General features: G+C 27.1%; 1 protein-coding gene across 1 annotated transcript in view; it reads right to left on the reverse strand.

The window, feature by feature from the left end:
• LOC111675432 (nuclear pore membrane glycoprotein 210) overlaps nt 1–22,192 on the reverse strand; it is a 96,439-nt gene that overhangs the window by 42,602 nt on the left and 31,645 nt on the right. Inside the window, exons 18-20 of the mRNA XM_046954595.1 lie at nt 20,939–21,037; nt 20,433–20,666; nt 20,189–20,335 (exon numbers count right to left, since the gene is read on the reverse strand). Of these exons, the coding sequence (XP_046810551.1) occupies nt 20,189–20,335; nt 20,433–20,666; nt 20,939–21,037 (480 nt within the window). The remainder of the gene's footprint in view (nt 1–20,188; nt 20,336–20,432; nt 20,667–20,938; nt 21,038–22,192) is intronic.

Here is a 22,192-nt window from a genome sequence, read left to right on the forward strand (position 1 = left end):
TATTAAAGACCTTGATACTATGCTCCATTACTTAAATTAATGTTACACAAATACATTTATCCATATTTTTTACATTTGTATTGGGGGTATGAGTACGAAAATGTATGAGTACGAAAATGTTATTGAATTTACCTTGATAAATTGTTTACATATTTGACTTTTTGAGTTTATTTTAAGGGTTTTACCTAAAATAAAAAGTTTCAAATTATAAACATACAAACTTTCACTGCTTATACATATGCACCTCGAGTTTTCAAGAAATGTATACATAATAAAAGAGGTTTTAAAATTTTTTAAATTATTTTCACAATAACGTTCAGTATAGAATTCAATGCTTTCGTGGCAGTTGTAAATTTCGGTTAATAATCGTTAAATTTTAACATATTTGAAAGGATACCCTTATAGAGAAACACGATGATGCAAACTACAGTGTAATGGATATTTTAACACATAAGTGAGGGTAAGGTCAGTTGATTACACTAGTTTACAACGTTTGCTGCACACGGCAATTATGAATTTTATACCAAAAACATAATAATACATGTTAAAAATGTAGTAAATCAAAACGACGTGTTAATAAAAATAACAATTTTATTGTAATTATCATGAATTTAATGCTAACAAAAAAAAGGGGGTCACTATGCTTTAAAATTTTAATAATCATTGAGAAAATATATATACATATGTATATTTTAGATGCTGTATCCTTTTTAAAGGACTTCAAAGTTTTAAAGAAGTAAATTTTTCAACAAATATTTTAAAATACTGATCAAGCAATACTGAATTTGATGTGAAGAGAACAAGAAACATTGTAAAATATTTTGTATTATTTTTATTTTATACTGTCAGGATAAAAAGTTGTCGAAAATAACTTTTTAAAATTGTATCCTTTAATATATATTTAGGTTTACAATATTATTTAGGAAAAAAATTAGAAGCAGAAGTATTTGAAATTTTGTCCTTTTACACGAAAAAGGATTACGAAATTTTGTTTCATTTAATATCTAGTTTCAGACTTGCATCATCTGTTCGTGTGTATGATGTTTTAGAAAGCAGTCTACATTGTAATGTTTTTTCTAAATATCTGTCTGTATGTTTGTTGAATTTAATTTTCTGCAACCCCCGATATCTTCAGTAATGATTTCGAGAAGTTTTCTCTTAAAAGTGGACAATAAATAACGGATACAAGATGAAACATTCTGTGAATTTTGATAAAATAATAAAAAGCAACACACATCTTCATATGAGCAATGTTGTTCTTGTACTTAGATTCCTTATTTATAACAACAAAACAGAACAAGAACAATCTATAGAGCTAAGTGGTTATTGTTATTGATTTTGTCATTCCGTTTGCAGCACATCGAACAAAAGTATATATATTCTGGGTCATGCCTGTCCGCCCGCCTGTCTTTTGAAAGCACACATTTACACAAATATGCCATATAGGTAAAGTTTGTTTGTTATTTAAAATGATCAATATCGGTCCACATTTTCGAATACACCCATACAATTGAATGTAGAATGAAAAAAATAAATAGCCAAAGCGGCGCAACTAAAAACGCTTCACAAGCATAATTTAAATAAATGATTTAATATAAGTTTATTTACTTATTGTTCATGTGTTTTGCAATTGAAAACATTTACGAAAATATATCCAATGTACACACATACATATTTATACGTTTTCGTATAGCCCCTCTACAAGTGACCACCCGAAAAACAGCTTTAACACTCATAACTGTATAGTGCGAGTATAGTGATGAAATTCGACGTAAATAAGTCCAGGTCCATAATAGACCCTACACCTCACATGTTTCTTACAAGCCAAAATCTCATAATAATATCAACCTAATAAGATTCGTCATAGTCGAATATAATGTTTTGTTTTACTGCCAAAATCAAGGATGGAAAACTATGTGTGTAAAAACTTACGCAGAGATAGAAAAAATCAAAAATGTAAAAAAAATTAATTCTTCAAATACCTTCCGAAAGTTATTTTAACTAAACGATCGCAGCATAAATAGTAGTTACCTAATTATCCAAGTCTTCTAGCCAAATAAAATGCAAATTCTCTTACCCCTCTTTAGACAAAGATGTCGTCCGCTTTTCGGTTAAACATACTACTGCTGATCCAATTCTACACACCTAAAATTTTCGGACATTATCTCAGTTCATCACTTGAACTCCTAATTTCATAGTTCACTAATAGCTTTTCATTTTCTGAGTTAAATCATTCTTATACTAAATGAATTTAATTTCTATTTTATAAAACATTTTTTGCAAATAAATTAAAAATTGCAACCATGACAGCAGTATTATAAAACTGATACATTCTTTATGTACTTTTTTTCTAACTCAGGATAGATGTTTGAATATTAAACTATTTAAAACATTTTTAATTATTTATGAATTTTTTAAATCATGTTAATTTAAAAAACAGTAAAAGTTATAAAATCACATGATCATAAATTATAACAGTTGAAACTATTTTTATTATTTATTAATAGTTATTTGATTATTTCATTTTTTACTATGTATTCTAATGAAATATTGTAAAAAAAGAAATATATTTAACTCGTTTTTTTTTTCGTTGACATCTGTGAAAACACACAGTCGCCTGTGCCCGGCTGTTATATTACCACAATATTTAAATTATTTGAATATTTAATAAAGTTATATTAAATATTATAAAACATTTTAGAGTAAAATAAATTTAGAAGTTTTAATATTAAATCTTCTATTAGTTTCATAAATTAATTACATCAGATATCAAATTTATAAATTTTTCTGCTCTATTACCTTTATTTAAAAATAAAATAATATTTGTATACCTCATAAATACGGTGCAATAATAGTATTACTTAAATGTAAATTTAATTTTCGATTGATATTTTTATTTGGCAAAAAGTTGAATGGAGAATGAAAAAAATAAATAGCCAAAACGGTCCAATTAAAAACGCTTCACAAGCATAATTTAAATAAATGATTTAATATACGTTAGTTTATTTACTTTTTGTTTATGCATTTTACAATTGATAACATTTACGAAAAAAATTCCAATGTACATACATATGCATACAAATTAAAAAAATGGAACATGCGATTTTTTGATTCAAGTGTCATTGTCGAAAAAAATCTAATTGGTAGAATTAATACGCAAGAAAATTTTCAATACATTTTTAATGAGTTGTTCGAAGATTAAACGTTTATTAATTTGTAGATAATTCTAATCAAATGTTGCCATTGTTATAACTTTTTTCCGTTATTAACAATAAAAAAGTCAGGTTAAATCTCTTCTTTAATAATATCGCTATAATTTAACAAGTAACAAGTTTCCAAGATAAACGAATTTTTGTATTCAATTTATATAGTGTCTCCGGCAAAAGTTGAGAACTGTAACTGTTATTTTATTTCAGATATACTGATTTAATATTTTCTGTGGCCCCGCCTACTTGAAATTTCTAAATAAAAAGTACCCTATTAGACCACGAAAATTTTAGATAGCTAAATGATAATTGCCACACAGCTTCCACTTAGCATAATTATTAAGGGATTAAAAAAGGGCTCAGAAAATATCGTGTACGATAACCGAGTTATGTATTAGAGGTTAAAGGTTATGCGTCGTACGCATTGAGAATTGAATTTCCTATATTTTGGTTGCTTAATATTTCGCATAACGTAACGTTGTAATGATATTTTCAAATCTTAAACTTTTTTAACTCCAATACAGATAATGTCGAATTTTATCATATTAATATTAGCCTAAAGTACATAATTAATTTTTTCCAGTAAAAACTCGGTAATGGGTTGTACTTCCATAACCACTTAGTTTCCAATCACTAGTATTTACCGTATTTTTTCTTAGAAGTACACTACTAATGACTTACATATAATGTCTTAAAGAAGTACTTTATTTTCGGGTGATTTCCGAAATTTTATATTAATTCATAATAAAATAATTTTGAATGATTAAATTTTGTTAGTTGCCTTTTCCAAATTGATTTCAAATATTTTTCGATATGTTCAACTGTTTGTTCAAAAAATGTCTATAAATAACATTTTAATATGTTGAAGATAATATTGTATTTACACCCGGAGTCCTCTTGTAATTAAAATTGTAAAAATTAAATATTATTTTATAAGCTTACTAATAGAAAGTTAATTAAAAAAATATGTTTATAATATTCTTACAAATATTATAAGTTTTGGAGCATTTCGCATTTATACCTACCATCATTAATTTTGTCATTCAGTTTAGCCTTGTCCGTCTGTCTATTCAAGATGCAGTGTGGCCCCCGCCAGTAAGAGTTAGGGCATTAAAAATGGTTCAAAAAAATTATACAAGATAATTAATTACTTTTTTTATAAATTTGTGTTAATGAAGAAGTAGTGAAAAGCGCCTTTTTTAGCTTTTTAACAAATTACTTTTCAATATATGTTTTTGCCTAGGGTCATATCCATTTTCACAGCATCATCTCTGATCCATAGTTTAATGTACGTCTATCCGAAATTTCCGATGGGTTCACAGGTCACAATAATGACCTGTGAACCCAATAAGGAATATATTTCCATCAAATTTTATTGAAATCAGACTACGACTTCAGTGTGGCCCCCGCTAGTAAGAGTTAGGGCATTAAAAATGGTTTGTTTCCAATATTAATGAAAACCACAGTGATTTTACCACTCTAAATATGTGGATTGTGACCGCCAATTTTTTTCTAATTCTTATCATAAATATGACGTGTGATACTATATGAAATTACAAATAGACAGACATTGCACTATAAGTAACGTAAAAATGATAACTAATTTGTTATTAGTACAATCTTTATTAATATTTAATAATATTAGTGTAGTGAAGAAATAATGCAATATAGCGCGAAAAAAACTTATGATACGCAAAAATATTATTCAACCAAAATGTAGGAAATTCATAATAACATAAATTATAATAACATTAGAATGCTTCCGATGCAGATATTCAGATATACATTGTGAAAATTTCAAGAAAATCAGTTTAACCGTTTAGTAGTCTATAAACTTCCAACATACAAACCCACATTAATGTTCATATATATAGTTATATTAATTTTATTAAGATATTGACGATATCGGAGCTGAATCATATTAATTACATGAGAATTTTTTAATTTCTGTTAATATTTCTTTAAGTTTACTTGTTGTTTTTTTGAGCGATGCTGCTTAGAAATGAATTTTGATTTTTGAAAAAAAAATTACCTAATTTGTTTTATTCAATACAAAAGAAATTTGTTTCGGGAAACACCCTTTCTACTACAATAATTTCATCAAAATAAAAATATTAAAGTTTTTACAAAATTATAAAAATAAATTTTCAATAGTTTAACAAAAATTCGATTATTAGACAAATTGAGAATACAATTAAGATAAAATATGTACATAATACCAAAGTTAAAAAACGTAAAAAATCAATTTATATTTAAATGCAGAATAGACTCAAAATTCATGTTATGAATTTAAACTGTTATGAAGTTATTGTGGAGCAAGGCTGATGTTTATCATATAGCACATATCCTATAAATCCTTGCCATTATGATGGAGTGATGCATAATGTATTTTGTTTGTTTAAAAAAATTTAACGATTTATTTTCTCACGTCAACATTGAGCTTTTTTTTGTTAACCGCTTAAATACAATGGAGAGCTCATAACAAAATTTCCATCTAAAACAGTAATTTTTGTTTTGTTAAATTACAGTTTCTTCAATCATGTTTTAAAAATTATAAAATTTAATTCATTTTTACCTTATTTTTCTCTACAGTCGACAATTTTGCTATATTTGCATTGAAATCTATTTAGATTTCTCATTTCACATAGTCAATCAGTCAAGTCGTTCATATCCAATGCTAAACAATGAAAGAAAAGAAAACTTAAAACTTGTAACAATAGACGACAGCCAGATGATGGTCGAAGGAAGGAAACATCAACAAATCCGAATGTGACAAAGTTGACAACTTAGAATAAAAACTTGCATACGAGGAGTATACAATAATTTGAATAAACATGTTAGAAAAATGTAACCAAAAATCCCAAACACTTGCCACAAAAAGTAAATAAACACGTCCACATTTTGAAATGCGATATAATTTTTTTATTTAAGCTGGCAAAATTGATACAATTATACTTTTTTTGTTATAATTCAATCTTTAAAGGTACAGTGGTACGACAATGACTCATTTTGTAAAATTTTTAATCAATTCTTCTCATGCCAAAACTTTAATAACACACTGTTTATTAAATCAAAAATACACATACATAAGTACGTAACAGGGAAACCGAAAACATGCTCTAAAAAAAGTGTTTTAAGCGCTTTAAATATGCCGTAAAAAAACTCAAAATATGCTCTTAAAATTTAAAAAATATGCTCTAAAAATAAAATTTTTTATTTAAGCTTTAACCCAAAAACATTAACATTTCATTTCCCTTTTAGTTTAGTTGCGTTTTATTTTTTTAAATATTATTTATTTCTTTATTTAGATTTTAATTTATTGAAATATGTTTCTTTATTTTAAACTCTTTCTCATTAAACTCTGTGAATGTAAATGTTTAATTTTTTTTTTTATAATTTTTATGTTCATTTGTAAAATATACAACATAAAAACCAAAACGAAAAATATTTTTGTTTGTAGTGAATTCGCAAAAGAACGTGAAAAAGTAGAAAATAGACAAGAGTTTCTTAAACTTAGAAGACAACAGCAACTAGAAAGAGAATTAAACGGCTATGTTCAGTGGATATGTAGAGCTGGTATAGTATTTTGTTAAAAATCAAAACAATACTCAATTAATTAAAACTTAAAACAAACTTAAATTCTTACTAATCCTTAACACTAACACACATTTTTATTCAGAAATGTTTAAAACCATATAAAAAATATAACAAACACTAAAATTAATTAATAATTTAATTAAATTATTACTAACATTTTTAATGAAATGTTCTTAAGAGATTTTGATGCTAATATTGTTTTTATCTTTCTTTCAATATTTCTAATTACGCAGAGGAAGTGATATTAGCCGAAGAGCGTACAACCGAAGAGGAAAGAATGCACATTATGGAGGGTATTTAAATTCTGTTCTTAATTTAACGAAATTATATTAAATTAATTTTAAATTTACAAATTTCCAGCACGACGTCGTAATGCTGCCAAAAGAAAAAAACTGAAAAGTCTGGGTAAATCCAAGTCCACAGATACCGAAGAAGAGGAGGGTGAAGAGGACTATGGTGATGATGGTATGTTTCAATTTATTGATTTTCATTTGTCATTTGTCAAATTCAATTTTTAACACATTCAAAAAACTTTTGTATAAAATGTGTAAAAAATCAATTCAATATATTGTGTTACTATTTGTTTATTCAACAAAAAACTAAAACCAGTTAAAGAAAAAACATTTAAATTCGTTACAACCAACTACACTTAACAAAATAAATTTGCAAATGAAAAAAAAAACTGAAAAAACCAGAATACTAAAACTTTTAAAATACTAAAAATAAAGCACATGTGACATAAATTTTACACTTCAATAATTTTTATTAGGCATTACTAACCAATGAAAAAGTTTCTATTATAAACGAATTAATTTTAATACAAATTGTTTGTACATAAATGTTGTTTTTGGAAAACTACTTTATTTCTTTTATTTTTTTTCACATTTTTAAATATATTTAATTTGTTTAATTTTAATTCTTTTGAGTTATATTTTCTTTTAATAATTTTTATTTCATTTCATTGTTTTAAACATTTTTGTGTAATTTTTTTATCTTTAATTATTTTTTTATTTTTTTGTGAAATTGTTTATTTAATAAAACTCGCTAATATGTCTACAGAAGGTGGCGAAAAAGGCGAAGCAGGTAATTTCTTTTTATTTAAGTTCCAATTTGTTTTAAAAACTTTAGTTTAATAATGTTCTTGGTTTTTAATTTTGTTAGTTTTTCCTTTTAGGTTTAAATTGATGATTTTTTTGTTAAAGTTGATAGTTTGTTAATATATATGTTAAATAAGTTCAGTGTATTTAACTTAAAAGTAATTTTAAACGTTTTTTTTTTGATGTTCTATCTGAGACTTTGTTAAAATCCTATCAGTTATCATCAGGGAAACCGAAAACATGCTCTAAAAAAAGTGTTTTAAGCGCTTTAAATATGCCGTAAAAAACTCAAAATATGCTCTTAAAATTAAAAAATATGCTCCAAAAATAAAAATTTTTATTATTTTTTAACATTGAAAAGCTCAAAAAGACAGCAATTGTAATGAAATAATAAATGTTTAGTGTCATATTTCATCCTGTAAGATTTTTTTATAATTGATTCATCTCATAGTTTGAAGAACTAGTTTAATAGAATTCCGTTTTACGTTCAGATAACCAATAAATAACATGAAACCATTTGGACCCCAAAAAACATATTTCAAACGACAAAGTTTGACACATTTCTACCAATTGTATTCATAGCTTCTAAACTGACATTTTAATCGGTGTTGTCATAAATTCCAATAATTAGTTTTTTAAACTATAAAAATGGATTGGTCTCATGAAATCAAAAGTAATAGGTTTTATGTCTGATTTAAAATGTAATGCTTTATTGAACAAAAAACTATAACATTGGTTTTCGTGAGAGTAATGTATTTTTTGCAGTTTTTAAGTTCTACAAACGATTTTTTTTTTCAAAATTGTAAAATAGGCTGAAAAATTAAAAATAAAAAATTAAATTTTATTTTTTTTAAATAAAGTTTTGAAAATGTACAAAAATGAAAAAAAGCGAAAACATCAAAATATGCACTAAAAGAGTAAAATATGCTCTAAAAACTCGAAAATATGCCTTAAATATGCTAAAATAGTCAAATCATGCAAAATTATGCTCTTATGGGTAAAATATGCAAAAATATGCTATAACAAATCGATGCCAAAATTCATAAATTGGTGTGAAACGTATAAATATCTTATCCACGAGTCCATACGACGCACCACAAAAAACATGCATTTGCATATTATGGTTTCCCTGGTACGTAACTATGCATTTATGTAATAAAAAGTTTAAATTCAAAAAAAAAAAAAACTTTTTTTAAAGTTGCAATAGAACACTTTTTCGAATATTGGTATATGACACAAGATGTGTGTAGAAGTTGGAATAGACATCAATGCAGGTTCCAAAGGAATTATTGGGAATTGTTAGTAAAGTAAACAAATCCGTTTTTATTTTATTTTTAAGTATAAAATAAACAAATAAGTATATAATATGAAAACTTAAAACTTTTGCTATGAAAATGCAAATAACTTTTTCAAAACTTCTTCTTTGCGCATATTCTCGCAATAACAACTTTGCCGATATTCCTTTTATGTTTATTTTTTCAAACATTTTATTTTATTGTGTTTTCGTTTTGTGATGTGTTCTGTTTGTTAACAACTTTAAAATGTTTATAGTACAAGTGCGGTATTATTACTGCTTTATGACCACTTCAAATATAAATTATTTTATTTGCTTTATAACTCAAGTTTAACTATTAGTATTTCAATCTGCAGTTAGGTTTCAGCTTAAACTAAAACCATATAAACTATAATTTAAATAAAAAATGGAACCATCTTATCATTACAATTTTTGTTACAGTTTCTTAGTATTTTTCCTATTCCTACAATCGTTTTAGTTTATTTGATAAGAATTATGCTGTCGGTACAATATTTCAACACTTTATTGACGATTTGTGGGTTCTATCTCACGAATAATTCGGACTATACCCATACATACTTGAAAGAAAAGAAATAATATATCTTTTGAAACACCAGGTACAAGGGCTGATCCTTTAAGAACCAACTCATAAGTTTTAATAAATATATTTAGGTTCGTATACAACATTTTTATATTAAACTTTATCACAATTTTTCATATGTTAGTCACATTAGGTGTGTTTGTGTACTTTCTAGTAAAAAATATCCAGTAACTTTATGATAGAGAGCAGTTTTTAATTTACTATCAATCAAAAAAATATTTAAAAAAGTAAGCGAACGCCGATTGGTAAATGTTATCCAGCAATGATTTTATACAGCTGACTAGTAAGGTAGAAGGGGGATCAATCGCCATAGGGGCACATTTGTCAATGCGAATAACTTGAAAACCGAGTAATCGATTTTATCGCATTATCAAATTTTGTTTTCGTTTATTGTTTAATGAATTAAAGTATAAAACAGTAAAAAAGTTTTTATTTTTTTCTTTTATTTTGCTTATGACAAATCTGCTCCATCCCCTTGGCGCATTTACCCAATGGATGGGGCGATATCGCCGTTTTTAGTCAGTGCGGTAAAGTTAAAAAATATGTACATGATGTACTTAGGAAAGATTGAAAGGAATAAAACTGAAGCCAACATATCTAAGTATCCGAACCAAACAAAATATGAATATGTATTGTGGTTTTAATTTGAGGTCGCCTCAAAAAAAGTGGCGTATGGTCCCCCTTCTACCCTAATGAAAATTTTTTAGTAAATAAAAATCGCTTATATTTTATTAAAAAAAATAAATAAAGTCAAAATTAAAAAAAAATAATTTTAACTATGTAAAATACATTTAAAACAAAAATTTTTAAAATTAATTAATGTTTAATTACCGTAAAATAATATGTTAAGATACTTTTTTTTCTTTTTAATATTTTTTTTTAATTAAAAACGCTACAGCGTCAATGAAAATCGCTAGTTGTATACTATTTATGACATTCTCAATTATAAACAAATGTGAAAAATTCATAAACAAATGAAAACTCAAGTAAAATTAAATTTGGATAAATTTAAATAAATATGAGGAAAAGAAAAGTGAATGTTTTAAATTATTTTTTAATTAATAATTGATATTTATAACAATTTGCCCCATTTGTGTTTTTTTCCTATTTTTTTCCTTTGTTTACATTTTCAATCATATGTTTAAAAAACAAATGTTTGTTTGCAATTTTTTTATTGGGGAACAAATATCCAGTAAAATAAAAAAATCTCTATCAATGAACCGTCATTTTTATCGCTAACTTTTCCATTTTAAATATCAAACAAAACTTATCCACAGAAAACATTTATATATTTTTCGTACATAGTTGTACCTTCAAAATATGGTCAACATAAGACTTGTCCACAAAAAAAATCCCAAAAAATGAGTTTTCGTTGACCAATAACTCAAGAATTTGTATCGAGAAAGCAGTCAATTGTTTGGTGTACAAGTCTTAGCTACTTCGTCATTAAATATTATAAGAACACTTATATATATATACATAGTATTAATCAACTTTCGTGGGTTTATTTAATTAATGTATTTTTAATGTTCTCCTAAGGATTTCAGCAAAAAACCTACGAACTTTTGTAGTGATAAATGGCGAGAGTTTCATATATACCTACAATTAAAAACAGGTATTATATCTATTTCATAAATAGGTATAGTATGAAATTTAATTAAAAGAAAAAAATTGTTTGTCAAATAAAAGATACTCCTACTACAAGGACTTCTCTCTATATACTTATGTATATGAACAGTTTAAATAGCCTACTATTAAAATACACCTTTTTTTCATTGTAACTATATGTCTATGGGGCATATATATACATATGTACATACATACATACATACATGTGTACGTATAATTGAGATATTTCTTTTCTGATGTCGATCTGTTGTTGAAGCTGCTTTGTGTTTACTACACCCCCTGGCATTTCGGGTCATTCTTGGAAAACTGTACACACACTAACAGAACTTGTACAATTAATAATAGTCAAGGATTTTAAAGACTATATATGTATGAACAAAATCGATTGTTTTTCTACTTTGTTTTATTTATTATTTTTTATTTAATTTTTTTATTTTACAATGAGAAGACAAAAAGAAAAAAACTTTTTGCATGCTTGAGCAATGATATAACAAAATTTCACCATCTATACAGTTCATATCGATAGAATAGAAGAAATAATGTGTCCATGATAACATGAAATTATACTGAAGAAATAAAATACCAATGACCATAGGTATAGATATGTGGCCTCCGGTAGGTTAGTGGTTAGTGTTCTAGTCTGGTAGACCGATGGGTTCGTGGGTGGTGGGTTCGGTTTCCACCTGCTGCACTGTGTTAAGGAGCGTACAACAGACCCAATTTCTTCGGATTTGATGTATATATATCTTCCTATCAAACTAATTCGATATAGAAATATTACAAATTAAGCCAAATTTTAAATCATGTACTTGAAATCTGTTGCCATACTTTGAAGTTTTATTTTATTTTCAAAATTTAACAAATTGGATTTCTTTTGAGAAATTCTTTATTTCAACAACAAGTAACCATTAATATTATGCGTCATTAATTGCCAATAAAGATTTAAATGTGGACAAAAAGCAATTTTCATGGGAATAAATGTGATACAAATCTTTATTTTTTAGAACTTTTACAAGACTAGTTCTCTCGTACATACCTATTTACAACTAAAAGCAGTCAATTCCGTTAAATTCCCTTCTGGCGACAAAATATAGAACAAAAAAAACTATAACAAATTGTATGACACAAAAAACAGAGAAGAAAAGGAAATTGAAAAAAGTAAAAATAGAGGGAGTAAATGCAGATTTAATGAAAAAATAAACTTTCAAATAAACATTCCCAATAAAATCTTACAATCTCAAACACAGTATAGATTTTCATTGTTGTTAAACATTTTCTTCAATTATTATATATTAGGGTGACTATTATGATATTGAATTAATTCGAACTGTAAGTTTAAATAAAATTTTCATATTCGAAAAAAAATCTAGGTTTGCAGGTCTCATTTTATGGTTTGGGGAAAACATGGGCGAACTTTGTACCATTTTTCTTAGTTTCTAATCTATATTCAGGTTCGATCGAATTAATTTACGTCAGCAAAGTCAAGAATTTACATCAATAATCACAATGAGTTTGTAAAATAACTTGAAGACTGTCTCATTCTTCTTGCAAATATAAGTATTTTTTTATTCTGACAGGATCGTGCATCGTATCACATGACATCCCATCACATAAAAATAATTGCACAAAGTCAAATCCACATTCATGTACTAAACAACAATAAAAAGGAAAAAGAATTATTTTTCCAGTTGACTGGAAGTACAACTGTTATGTGACTTCATTCAAAAAAAAAAGCGAAAAGGACATTCAAGAACAAAGAAAGAATAAAAACATTAGTTGGTAGTTAGTGCGAAGTGCATATCAACAATGACACCACCATCAACAACAACTACGTCAACAATGGGTCATTTGTTAAATAATTTCTTTACATGGAAAATTATAAAAGCATCCAATTACTTTGGTTACACTTACTTATTTACTCAATGTGCGTAAAAGAAATTGGGGAGAGAGTGTTGCAGGAAAAAAGTATAAAAAAGCATAAAGTTTAATTTATCTTTAAGCTTTGAATTAAGAGAAATATTACATATAGAGTACTCCATAGGACTGGGTATGTATATAAATGTCAGTGCTTTTTGGTATCGAAAAATACCGCAGATGGTGACGTATTAGATACTTTTTCCATATTATAAACATTTCCTTAATATGTGTACTGTAAAGTGAACAATAAATTAGTTTATATACCAGTCAATAAACTAGTCAATATATTAATACAAATATTAGGTAATAAATCAATTGAATGTCGTTTGTACAAAATTAATATTATACATTTTATTGTTTTTAATAATTTTCTTTAAGAAAGGATTTAACATGAAAATTTAAGATTCAATTTTCCATGGCGTTATTGAATCATTTTAGTAAAATATTTTCAGTTTAAATGCAAATATACTATTTAAAATTTTTATGCTCGATTAAAATCTTACAAGTTTTTGCATTATTAAAAATTGTAAAAGTTATTTTTAATTTTAATATTATTTATATTAAAAATATTAAAAAAATGTCATAAAAGATATAAAACTTTTATTATCGGAAATCTCTTTACAACGTCACTCTATCAATATAAAACCAACTTTGTATATCGTAGAATGAATATTTCCATTACAAGAATTTCATTCATAAAAACACTTTTTTACAAAAAGGATAAGATACTAAAGCACACACACATACATACTTTGAGAAACATACATACATGTGTATACATTAACCCAACAAGCACAATGTTGAAGATTTAAAAATAAATTAAAATTTATAGAAGTGAATTTAATTTTCAAACTGAAGCCTATTATTTAAACTTATATAAAACTAAGATATGCCAATTTTTGAAGAGGATTTCCCATATTTAAAAGTAGGCGAAATAATGGACCAATTTCAACCATTTTCAATAGGATTCCTCTTTGAGCAGAGACTAAAAATAACGGGTCCACTTTGTTTTATATGATTAATTGCTGTGATCACCATTTATAATTGTGTTTTTACAGTTTATTACTGTGAGAAACCTTTATGTCAGATTTTGGTTGAGAGAAACCGAAAAGAAGAACAAAATAAAGCGCTACAATTAATTTTTATTTTATAAACGTTTTTGAAAAAAACTGCTTATGATTTTTATTTATGTATAAAAGCAAAACAATAAATCGCAAATGTAAATATGTACACGATTACGACACATAAACACAAAAACTATCATCAGAAATCATAACAAACGACGGCCCAGTTATTTTCAGTTTCAAATAAACAAACATCAGCACAAACGTTACCCCAATATTTAGATGCAAAGTTTAATAACCTTACTAGTTGTTTGCTGGGTTGATTCAAAACACAATCACACAAACAAATACATTGGCAGGTTAGTTGAAAGATATAACTTTTCATGGATTGCTGCAATCAATCTTTTGATATAAAAGTTTTTCATTTCGTCTTTCTTTCAGTTTTGTTTTCAATTTATGCTTGTAGCATGAAAAGACAACAACAAAAACAAACAAAATCATATAACGAACATCCATGTGAATACATCACATACATTCAAATGTATGCAATACGTATTTACATACACATCCATACATGTATCGCATGGATGGATTTCTGCGGCCCGTCAAGAAGTTCCTTGCGACCCTTCAATAACTTAATCACAAAAGATGTTTTATAATTGAAAATACTCTAACATTTAAAACTGCATTAATGGGAAAAATTCGTTCAGAGAATAAACATAATAATTCACTTTGTGTTACGTAAATAGACTGACCTCAAATACGTGGTAACTATGTGACTAAATCTACAGATAATTCAAATCATGATTATTGATCCCCGTAAATTCTGTAGAATTGTCCAAAAATAAATTGCTTAACGTTACAATAGTGGTGGCTCTGGTTATGTAGACACAACTATGACTGTGAGAACACACGCTATTTGCATGGAAATATCAGTGCGCTGTTGTCAAATCATTCTTATAATATCCTGCAAATAGAGAAAATTTAACTAAATTTTCTTTTCATGGATGCAAGAAACAGGTTTACCATAAGTAGAGGTAAAAATTCTGGATTATTTACGCATCCTAAAAAACACTTCTCTCCTAAAGCCATCAACTTTCTTTGAAGACTTGGATCCATTTGTATTGATAACGATCGTGTCATTCTCAATAGAGTAAATTTTTGGTCTGGAAGAGGTGGTCCAATATTAACGACACATTAGCAAAGTAAACCTAGTTTAACTGAATAGGAAAAAAACACGAACTAAGTCGTCGCAGTAAAATTTAAAGGTATTGAGCTATAATTTCAAGATTGTTAGCCGAAATAGTCAGTTACGTTAACTTCATATGCTATAGTTCGAACATCGAACATGAAGTTCCACAAACAAATTTTGCTTCGAATCCCCAATCTAACTACAAACAATCCCAAATTTTGGCCCTTTAAAACATTTGTATGGCTGTCTCTGCTTCACAGCAATAGTTTTTACATTCTATATCCAATTTTCTTTTTAGTTAGCAATTACATTTTATGCAGACGTGCAACTTTTCCTTTGGTCAAATGAAAGAACAAAAACTTGTAAAAAAAAACTTATAGAAACTAATACAACCATTGATGACAATGTTTTAAAATTGAAGTCACCAAGAAACCATTTCTTTAACAGCTAACATAAATGCTAAACAGAACAATTTGTTTAATGGAAGGAAATCAAAAGTTAAAAGACACATGGGGATAAATAACAATAATGGTTGCTAAAAATTATTTAACACTGTTAGCATAACAAGCCCAAAAACCAAAAAATTACGTTTTCATTTACGTTCTGGCTTCAATAATATTCAACCACAGATTGGCCTACAATAGTTATTAATCTACAATTCAACATTTTAAAAACGCTACATGTGCCATAATAATATAAACCGCAAAAATAAATGGAAGATATAAGAAAAAAACTTGTAAAATATTTTCAGAGAATAGAAAAATGACAAACGATGGAAATAACAGACTAACTTTCGACAGAAGGGCCAAAATGACAGTCAGGCTGACTCAATAACATATCGTTCAGATGGCCTAGCGAACAACGTTTGAATGAAAGACGTACAATAAAATAAAAAAAGTGGTCAGCAGTTAAAAATGTTTGAGTTGAATACAATTGTGGAATCGTATCATGGTCAATTGCTGCATTTATAGTTTAGACCATACAAATGGTACAAAGTCAACGTTCGCTTGTATCCACAGGAATTTTATATCCAACGAGTACACGAGTTCGTACTTGTGTGTAAGGAGTCAAATGTTTTATATTCCTGTATCATGCATACGGACTTCATATACATTCATACATACTTACATACGAATATTTTATAAAGAAAATGGATTTTTAAGTTATTCCAAACAATTTTTTATTGCAGTTTTGACTTTACTCCTTTTTTTATACTTCTTGTTTCTTTTCTTTAGCTTTTTCACAGTTGCCTCAATATTTTTTGTGGCAAGTTTTGTGTAAAGTAAATACATACTTATAATAAACTTTTCATAAAGTAAAACATAGAAAATCCAAAGAGCCAAGTTGAGAAACATAAATAAAATACAAATAAATACTCCACAGACTATGAAGGACGAAGGATATTTGGTTAGGGAGAGTTCAAATTTATAAAAAAACAAAAGGAAAAGAAACTATAAAACAGAAATCCACTTTGTTTATTATATTTTCAGGCATTATTATTGAAAAGTTTATGCAACAAGAGAAATTTAACAACTAAATAATAAATAAATGCAACATTTATGTAAATTTTTTTAATAATAACAAAAATAAAAAAAAAAAACATAAACATGGATATTGAGCATTATTTCTTTACAATCTGAAATGTGATAAAGATTGATTGACTTCTTTTTAACACAAAAATTGAAGTTTTATTAAAATTAAGAAATGAATAAAAAACATGAAATGTATTTTATTGTAATTTCTACTTTAATTTATGAATGCAAATAGTTGTATAAACTATATACATATATATTTAGATTAGTAATAGACTGACTGTGAAATAAAATACATACAAACATATGTTTCTTATTTCATGTAGACAACATTTCATCACATTAATGCATTCAATTGCCTTTATTATAGCATTTTCCTACGCTACTTTGCTTAAAAAACTCTTATTTGACGCCTGACGTAAAGTTCTTATACACTACGAGTCACTGGATGATTACAAAATTAAGGACTTTGTTGTTAGATCAAAATACCTTAAAAGTGATGTTATTCCGGATATAACATTAATGACTAATTCTGATTAGAAGATTCATAGGAATTACGTCCAGGAAACTGAGTTAAAGAACACTGAAAAATAATGTATTTAGTGAACTTTTTGTCACGATAAGAAGCGCACAACAGTCCCGATAGCGGCCTAGGTGTATTTCTTCGGATTTGATGTAGTATACATTCTCCTATCAACCTAACCTAAGTTGTTGTTAGTTAATGAAAAAAGTGAGCTGATTTTTTGTTTCTTCTTCAGAAATTTAATTGTTTCTCTTCACCTATAATAATATAAAGTCTTTTTATGCAACACTTGGATAAGGAATTATTATTTTTTTTATAGAAACTATGCGAAATCTGGTATTTCACATCGATTAAAGTTATAATGTCGTACATATTAAACAGTAGTATTTTAAATTAAAAAAAAATTGGACTCGAGAAAGCTCTTACAACTTCCGAAAAGGAGAAAGAATAATTTTGAAATCCATGGACCGTCTGCCGTCGAAATAGCAGGAATAACTTAGAAATGAGCAGTCAATTGTATGCAGATACTTTGGAAATATTTAAAGCTATGGTAAGCTCTGCAAGGGTGTACAAAAACGCAACACGTTGAGAAATTGCATCGGAAGAAATGTTTCAAATTCGCATATTTCCTTCGAAAATTTCGCAAAGTAAGCGGTGTAAATGAAAGTGTTTCCAATATGCAACGAGTACAATGACTTGAAATAATAAATAGTCCAAAGTTGTGGGTGAAAGCGGTAAATATTAAAGAGTCAGATGAATACAGTTTTTATATCCAAGATTTAATAAGGACGAAGAAATACATTTTCATCGTAAGAACACCAAAAAAGGCGAAGTTTTGGTGTGGGGTGTTATATCCAAATATTGCACTGTAGAATTTGTATTTAAGGAAAAACGTTTTAAGCATAGTACAAAAGGATATTAGGATACGCTTTTTCACAATTTGAAAACCTTTTTTGGACCTATACTGTGGATCTACTTACAAGAAAATTCTCCAACTAACACTGCAGAGTTGAAAAAAATTAATTTCGTTAACAAGTTGTATAAATTTTAAATTGTCATCTTTATTAGCGGGTCTTTATATGATGGAATATGGTTAGCGGAAGCTTCTTTGAATAGTATACGACAAAGGAAAGCAAAGTTATGGGAATCAGTCTTTAAAGGCCGAAATATTATTGCCAAGAGCTTAAAATCACTAGATTTTATTGGATAGCTTTACCGCTCAATTTTTCGGGACTTTTTAATATTCCATTTTTTCCATTCCATTTTTTTAATATTTTCAATTTTTATTGCATTATAACATTAATCGATTTAAATTGCAAGATTCCGCCTAGTTTTATTGAAATATAAAAATTCCTTATTCAAGTAATACATAACACTGTAATACAAAAGTGAAGAAAAATAAAATGCTGGGATTCTCATATACTAATTCCATTTTGTTATGAACCGATGAGAGTACGATCGTATTTTTAATTTTCGTCTATCACTTCATTAACTTACTTTTATGGAGCAAAAGATGTAAAAAAGGGCTATTTTTGAAGTTTTAACGTTGGAATATCATAAGTTTGATATTTTGTTGTTGTCTTTTAATCCAAAAAAGAAATCTAAATTTATGATCAAGTTTCTGAAATACATTCATCTTATTAAAAAAAAAGCCGACACTTTTTTCACTTTTTTTTTAATTTTCATCTTTATTACACATTTTCCAGTGCTGTTCAATTTATAAAAATCTATAAAAATCTGGAATAGTTATGCTAAATTTTCTAATAGCATGAACAAAACATTTTGTTCAAATGTCTTTAGAAGGAACTTTTTTAGATAAATAAAAATAAGAATATGGCTTTTAAAATTTCATAATTTTGTAATCCTCCAATATTTAGTTTACAAGATATTTTCGTTCAAATTTGAAAAAATTCAATACCTTATTAAGTGATTCGCAGTGTTTATTGTGAGTAATTTTAAACCACATTACCCATTTAAGAGAGAATATGGGATTATATCAAAAACAGACTTTCTAGCTACCGTTTTTGGAATCATTAACATATATATATTTATTCACATGTTTTAAAACTTTGTTCGTCAACATTGGGAAGTGTAGAAACAAAGGCAGCAATCTTCACTTCTTTCACGAACTAAGTTAATGATGCTACTACCAATACCAATTTGTATTTTAGTCAATAAAAGTCAACGGTCAACATCTCTTTAGTTTAATAAGTTTTAAAAAATGTTATATCTACCAATCAACAAATAATAGTAATTGCATCTTAACCATATTTAAAAATGTGATTGCATATTTTTCGCTTTTATGAAACAAACATTTCCTTACAATAAAAACCCTGTTAGATGCGAGGAAAAGGATTAAAAAGTATAATTTTGATCTTATCAGAGAATTTGAGCCCATTCAAAGGCATGTTTATGGTATAGAATTGCATCGATGATATTGATTCAAGACTCAAGACTGGTCGTGTTTAGAGACTTACATATAGTTTGTAAAACTTTTTACGCAAACCGTAAAATTTTAAGACGTTTTCCAACTTACCTCGACTTTTTGTAAAACTTTATCTAAACCGGTTACGGTCAAATCTTGCTCTTTCAAATCATCCGATATGAGTGTGTCTGGTGTTACTTTAATTCCAGGCACGAATTTTAACGATAGATTATCGGTTAAACCAGTTGGTAAAGAAACCTTAAAAATATGGAAAAATTAGGTTTAATACAATTAATGTTGCAATCGCTTTGTAACAATTTAAACAATTGAAAAATGATAGAAGATATGAAATTACCTCCAATTCGAAATGTATATCATTAGTTTTCACAATACTCAAGATTTCATTAAATGTGCTTTTTAATTCAATTTGACAGGCATAACGTCCCGATTCAGCCTCAAATACAGGTGCAATCTTATAATGCTCCAGCAATTGTTGGCCCAATGCTTGTTTGGATTTCAGCACACAAGAGAACAACTTAACGGGAATGTTTTCTAAAATACTAGCACATTTTGAAATGTTTTTAGCCACCTGTAATTAAAAACGTAAAATATGCAATAGTAATAAATAACTTGCAAAACTTTATTGAATTGAAATACTTTTGAAATACTCAAGAAGAACGTTCTAAATATGTATGTAAGTAATGAAACTACAGTGAAATAGTTTTTCAAAAGTAAAACTATTCAAACCAAAACTGCTGGCTTGATTCTTATTTATTGTACGAACAAAGAAAAATGATTATAAATCTTATAAATAAATCCTGCTGAATGCAATGGAAATTTTTCATTGACAGTAAAACTTACCAAATTTGTAAATTTATCCACTTGCAAATGATTGCGTACAACAAAATGTCCTCGATACAATGAACCACTAAAAATATCATATGACTTTGCAAATTGTATCTGAAAGAAGAAAAATATGTTAAAATATATGGTACAAGTGGGGAATAAGAAAATAAAATTTATTTATGTAAAATACATTGTATTAAATTTTATGGATTTTTAAAGGGAAGTATTGACCAGAAATCATAAAGTAGATAATTAATAAAGATTTAATTTGACACGATTGCATCATGAGGGTGAATTCAATTTGATTCGATATTCTTAAAAAAACCCATCGCATGATTTATTATATTTGAGAAAAAACTGAAAATGTTTTTAAAAATGTACAATTCATTGGTACTTATAAACATTAAAAAATTTTAAATTGCAAATAAAGGATATTTATTAATAATTGTTTCTGACTTGTTTTTTTTCTAAAATTTAAAAAACCTCTGCCTTATTCTATTATATTACTTTTGACACTAAGATCACATTCCCAATTACGTAAAATCTAATAAAAACGTTTAGTAGGAGAAATAGTACTTTAATCGAAATTGAGTACAAATAAAAACCAACAAATAAAAAAATTGAAAAGAAAAATAAAAGTATAAAGAACGTTGAAATTGCAATAGTCGAACTTTTTGCATATCGACAAAAAAGCAGAAAAATAAAAACAGAGTGAAAAAATCCGATGCTAAACACTACATTGACTGTGAAGTAGTGCCATGGCAACAAAACTTGTAGTATTTATGAATTAAATATTTATATTAAAGTCGGCATATAATGAAGATAAAGAACGCTATATCATGTAAAAAAAATATTTTTTTAAGCTTAGCCTGTTAGAATTATAATTATCTAGAATGTATTGTTTGTTGGCAGGCCTTGAGACCTATCAAACTTAGAAAGAAGATCAATTATTGCGCATCAAATGCGCAATAAGGATTACACAACAATCGCTTTCCGACGTCCCAACTTATCCCCAATTTGTTATGACTTTATAAGTCAAATCTTATCGAGATGTAATTTCAGTTTACAGAATTATGACTTCAGATCTGCGCCTATAAAACAGTTAGATCGAATGGCTTAGATCCGATAAACTGTTCGAGGGTGTGCAGTAATTATAGACGGGTCCAAGATAGATACTGGCACGGATATTGCTGTCCATATGTCAGACATATAACATACGATAGTCATAGTAACGATGTAGTTGACGAACTAGCAACATTAGGTTCCAAT

This window comes from Lucilia cuprina, chromosome 6, assembly GCF_022045245.1.
Source record: "Lucilia cuprina isolate Lc7/37 chromosome 6, ASM2204524v1, whole genome shotgun sequence".
Lineage (NCBI taxonomy): Eukaryota > Metazoa > Arthropoda > Insecta > Diptera > Calliphoridae > Lucilia > Lucilia cuprina.